The sequence below is a fragment of the Humulus lupulus genome, chromosome 2 (assembly GCF_963169125.1).
Source record: "Humulus lupulus chromosome 2, drHumLupu1.1, whole genome shotgun sequence".
Lineage (NCBI taxonomy): Eukaryota > Viridiplantae > Streptophyta > Magnoliopsida > Rosales > Cannabaceae > Humulus > Humulus lupulus.
Window position 1 is genome coordinate 257463419 of NC_084794.1, and position 5866 is coordinate 257469284.

The 5866-nt window shown below is 42.1% G+C and overlaps 1 protein-coding gene across 1 annotated transcript; it reads right to left on the reverse strand.

Annotated features, from left to right (window-relative positions):
* Positions 1-4452: 4452 nt before the first annotated feature.
* On the reverse strand, positions 4453-4881 carry LOC133815410 (uncharacterized mitochondrial protein AtMg00820-like). Its single transcript, XM_062248254.1, has one exon. It carries the CDS (start codon positions 4879-4881, stop codon positions 4453-4455), a length of 429 nt encoding a protein of 142 aa, XP_062104238.1.
* Positions 4882-5866: the final 985 nt, after the last annotated feature.

The following is a 5866-nucleotide window of genomic DNA, read 5'->3' on the forward strand; positions in this document are numbered from 1 at the left end:
TGATGCAGAATGAGAAATTTATAGCTTATGCATCACGGCAGCTGAAGGAGTATGAACAGCGGTATCCTATTCATGATTTGGAACTAGCAGCGGTGGTATTCGCACTGAAGGTGTGGTGTCATTACCTGTATGGGGAGAAGTGCAAGATATACACTGACCATAAGAGTTTAAAATATTTCTTCACTCAGAAAGATTTGAACATGAGACAGAGGCGTTGGTTGGAGCTGGTTAAGGATTATGACTGTGACATCCTTTACCACCCAGGGAAGGCCAATGTGGTGGCAGATGCATTGAGTAGGAGGGGCCCAGGATAGTTGTATAGTTCCACCCAGATCTCAAGAGAGTTAGCTGATGAGATGGCCAGGGCGAAGACAGAGTTGGTGGTGGGACAGTTAGCTAATATTACCTTGCAGTCGACCCTGCTAGAGAGGATCAAGGAGGGACAATTGGTGGATGCACAGTTGCAGGAGGTTAGACAGCATATCTTGGCAGGGACAACTAAGGATTATTCCGTTTATGAGACTGGTATGCTTCGATATCAGGGGCGGATTTGTGTTCCAGCAGATGAGGAGATTAGACGAGAGATATTGGATGAGTCTCACACTACGCCATACTCACTTCATCCGGGTACCAAGAAGATGTATCAGGATCTACGGACATTATATTGGTGGCCCGGAATGAAAAAGGATGTGATAGAGTATGTGTCTAGATGTTTAACATGTCAGTAGGTAAAGGCTGAGCATCAGCGGCCAGCAGGGTTGCTTCAGCCTTTGGGTATTTCTGAATGGAAGTGGGAAGATATTACAATGGACTTTGTGGGAGGTCTACCTAGAACAGTGGGACTTTGTGACTCGGTGTGGGTGATAGTAGACAGATACACCAAGTCAGCTCATTTTCTGCCAGTGAAGTTGACCTATACAGTGGAACAGTATGTAGAGTTGTATGTGAGGGAGATAGTTCGTCCCCATGGGGTTCCAAAGTCTATTGTATCTGATCGAGACCCCATCTTTACCTCTAAGTTTTGGGGAGCTCTGCAGAGAGGTATGGGGACTCAGTTGAAGTTTAGTACAGCTTTTCATCCTTAGATTGATGGACAGTCTGAGAGGACGATTCAGGTGTTGGAGGACATGCTTAGGGCGTGTGTGATTGATTTCAAGGGGTCTTGGAGTAAGTATCTTCCGTTGATTAAGTTCTCATATAACAATAGTCATCAGTCCACGATCGGAGTGGCTCCTTATGAAATGTTATATGGGAGAAAGTGTAGATCACCCATTCATTGGGATGAGATGGGTAAAGAGGAGGTACTTAGGGCTAGATATGGTTTAGAAGACTAATGAGGCTATTGAGAAGATTCGATCCATGCTGCTTACTTCGCAGAGTAGACAGAAAAGCTACGCTGATCCTAAGCATAGGGACGTGGAGTTCCAGGTTGGGGACCACGTGTTTCTGCGAGTTTCACCACTGAGAGGGGTGAGGAGGTTTGGAGTAAAGGGAAAACTGAGCCCTCGGTTTGTTGGACCTTTCGAGATCCTAGAAAAGATTGGACAGGTGGCTTACAGGTTGGCCTTGCCACCGTCGTTGTCAGGAGTTCATGATGTGTTTCGTGTCTCCATGTTGCGAAAGTATCTTTCAGATACGACGCATGTATTGAAGTATGAGGACTTAGAATTACAGACAGATTTATCCTATGAAGAGTGACCAGTTCAGATTTTGGATCGGAAGGAAAAAGTTCTATGGAATAAGACGATTCCGTTAGTTAAAGTGTTGTGGAGAAATAGCAAGGTCGAGAAAGCGACCTGGGAGTTAGAGACAGCGATGCTGGATCAGTATCTTGAGTTATTCAGGTAAATTTCAGGGAAAATTTTTTCAGTAGGAGTGGATAGTTGTAACGACCCAAAATCACTAATATGGCTTAAGGGCTCTGATTAGTGTGCCGGGAGGGCATAATTGGTTTATGTGTGAGTTTATTGATTTAATGCATGATTATATGATAAGCATGCTTATATGATAAGCATGCTTGTGCGATTATATGAATGTAAATGTGGTTAAATGTTATATCTGTGGGAACCACATTATTATGTGGATAGATCTGCAGAGTGCGACTTGAGGCGATCCTAGGGAGCCAGTTAGCGGGAAGTCACAATGGGGCTTAATACTTGAATTGGGGCAAGTCAAGGGGTAATTCGGGTATTAGATGATTATTTGGGTTATCGGGTTATGGAAATAAATATATGGAGATATATTTGAGGTTAGGAAGCTTAGGTGGGAATATTGGGGAATTTTACTGTTTTGCCCTCGGGGACGTTTCCGGCACTGTGAGCCTCGGGATTGACTTAATTAACCAAGGGTTAGACTAAACAAAATAAAAACTGGTAGAATAAAACACAAACTGACCTATTCTGCTCTTTTCTTCCTTTTCTTCTCTTTTTCAAGAAAAACACTAGCATTCAAGGGAAATCAGCTGGGAAAATTCTGTGTTTGAGCTGAATTTATGAAGGATTAGCCTAGTTCTAACTAAGGGACACTCAACCAGGATCAAAGTAAGAATTGAGTTTTGTTTTTGGGTGTTAGAATTCTGAGTTTTGGCTGAATATTAAGGTGTTTATGGTTTTGATGTTTAAGGGCTGAATTGAAGCTGAGAGGTTGGGTTTTAGCTCAGAAGTTGTTAAGGAAGTGGTCCATCAAATAAGGTAAACTACAATTCGTAATTTAGAGGTTAAAATCTGAGTTTGCATGACTAGTTTTTGGTGTTTTGAGCTGTTGGGTTTCAGAAATCAAAATGGGATTTTAGTTGGCTTTTAAGCTGGATTTCTGTTGGATTATGCTGTTAGAATAATGATAAAAGTTTTGTGATTAATGGGTTTTGAATTAGGATGCTTTGGGGTGGTTTTGAATGAGGTTAGGATGTTAGATATGGAGGTTTTTCTGGGCACGAAGGGTTGGGCCGCGGCTCTGTTCTAGAGCGTTGCGGCCCTACGTCAGCAAGTGAGCTAGGGAGGCTCTGCCGAAGGGGAGCGTTGCGGCGCCACACGGCAGGGCCGCGGCGCGTGTCTGCCTTCAGAAGGGCTTGGTTTCTGTTCTAGGGGCGGGCCGCGGCTAGGTTTCAGGGGTCGCAGCCCTTGGGTACATTTTTGGTCTTTTGGGGATTTTAAGCATGGAAACCTAACCTAGGATGCTCGGGATCGATTTCACCACCGTGTTTGGTGGAATTCGATGTCCCAGAAGCTAGCATTGTACCCAAAAACCTTTATTTGAATATTAATGGAATTCATTACCATGGTTGTGACTAGGTGATAAGTTAGGGCTCGGGAAGCGGATCGTGCTCGAGAGTCGTCACTCGTAGTCAGTGAACGTGGAAATTAAAGGTAAGAAAACTGCACCCAGTTGTGTATTTGTAATGGGACTAAGGGCTCCCTAATATGTATACTTTGAAAGGATGGTATTATGCCATGTAAATAGTAAACCAACGGCCTAAGAGTGCCAAGGGTTACACTAGCGCACAGGGCGCGGCTTGGCCACTGGTAGCCGAGGACAGCTTATTATGCACTGAGCTCGGTTTAAGCGGGCCGGATTCAGTGGGGTAAACAGAGGGTGCGGCCTAAGTTGTCGGCCCTGATTATCACGTGACCTAATTGTTAATGGTGATTAGTTGCATCGTTAGTTCTGAATACGTGTTGTGTGGTTAATGTGGAATGTTAAGTGTTCGATCATGCTTAAAGGATTAATTATATGTTATTGTTGTTTGTGATGTATATTATGTTTTCTTGCTGGGCCTTGGCTCACGGGTGCTACGCGGTGCAGGTAAAGGCAAGGGCAAACTTGATCAACCCTGACTTGGAGAGCTCTGTGAGCTGAATGTACATGACCAGCTGCTCAGCCGCCACGGTTGAGGGGAAGACTGGAACAGGGGAACCGGAAATGTCTGTTTCGCCTTAGAATGGCTGGTGGTTGTCTGTTTTTTTTTTTTTGAGATTCTGTAAATCGACTTTTAAACACTGTTTCTTTTTGGGATCCCATGTGTAAAACAATTTATATATATAAGATGTATCTTTTGAAACCTAAACCCTTTTTAACCCTAGCACACTCATGGTTAGTGACACGTTTTTAATTAAATGACTTGATTAGCGAGCCCTGCATCTTTATAAACACACAATGTAGCGGTCTTGGCTATCCAGGGCGTTACAAATATCATCAACATAGACCAAAACATATGTAATATGAGCTGAAGCAATTTGAATAAAGAGAGAGTGATCAGTCTTAGCAGAGAGAAAACCAAGGTGCAATAGAGCATTAGAAAGCTTTTCAAACCAAGTTCTAGGAGCTTGTTTGAGACCATACAAAACTTTATTCAGTTTGCAAACCTTGGTAGGAGATGATTGGTCTATAAAACTCGGAGGTTGGGTCATCTAATTGTCTTCTTGAATATCACCATTCAAGAATGCATTGTTGATATCAAGTTGTCGTATTTTCCAGCCCTTGGACAAAGCAATAGTTAAACACAACTTGAATAGTAATTGGTTTAACAAGAGGACTAAAAGTCGCATTGCAATCAAAACCACTTTGTTGATGAAACCCCATGGAAACAAGTCGAGCTTTATGCTTGGCGATGGTATCATCGGTATTTTCTTTAAGGCAGAACACCCACTTACATCCTATGGGAAATCGCCCAGCTGGTAAGTGCACAAGTGTCCATGTATTGTTTCTTTGCAAGGCTTGTAACTTATCTTTCATTGCTGCCAGCCAACAACTATCTTGAAGAGTTGCCTTTACTGAAGTGGGTTCAATAGCTGCCATTAAAATCTTTAGTTTATGAATGCCCGATTTAGCCCTTGCTTGCATTGGATGAACATTCTGCACTACATTATCAACATTAGTGTTCATGGTAGTAATAGGTAATTCAAGTTGCAAATCAGATTAGACAGAGGAGTTAGGAGGTAAAGATGGAACAATTGGTGACAAAGAAGTATGAGACAAATGAGACAATGGTGAGGACCGACTAGAAAATGTGGTGGGAACATAAGGTGAAGACTGAGTAGTAGAGTGGGATAGACCAGAAGAAACAAGAGGAGATGGAGAAAAAGACATATCAAAACGTCTAGAGGACACTTTAGGTGGTGAAGCTGAAGGAAATAAAAGAAGAAGAGGATGAAGAAGAAATAGAAGAAGGGATAGGTTGCTGAAATGAAAATTGATGTTCATTAAAAAGAACATCCCTAGACATGTATATTCACCCATCCTTAGCAAGACATTTATACCCTTTTTGAGTGAGACTATAACCAAGAAAAGTACACGGAGTGGAATAGTACTGCATTTTATTACGGTTGTAAGGTCTTAGATTTGGAAAACATAAGCAGCCAAACACTTTCAACATTGAGTAATCAAGTTTGGTGTGAAAAAGTACCTCTAAAGGAGATAGGCTTTGTAAAACACGAGTAGGCATCCTATTAATAAGATGGACACCAGCTCTATAGGCCACATCCCAATATTTGAGAGGTAAATATGCTTGTGCTAAAAGGGTTAAACCACTCTCAACTATATGTCTATGCTTACGCTCAGCCACTCTATTTTGCTCATGAGTATGAGGACAAGAAACTCGATGAATTATCCCACTAGATTCAACAAGTTGAATGAAAGCTTTATACTCACCACTCCAATCGGATTGAATGAATTTTATTTTAAGGCCAAGTTACATCTCTATCTGAGTTTTAAACTTGGTGAAGGTAGACATAGCTTAATCTTTTGTTATAAGGAGATAGTTCCAAGTGTGCCTTGAAAAGGCATCAATGAAGCTTATATAATATCGGTATCCATTTGAGGAAACAACAGGGGCAGGTCCCCACAAATCAGTATGTATCAACTGAAGTGG

What these genes read in the sequence shown, in the direction of transcription:
- LOC133815410 (XM_062248254.1), bottom strand. Translation starts at nt 4,881, where the DNA reads ATGAACACTAATGTTGATAATGTAGTGCAGAATGTTCATCCAATGCAA.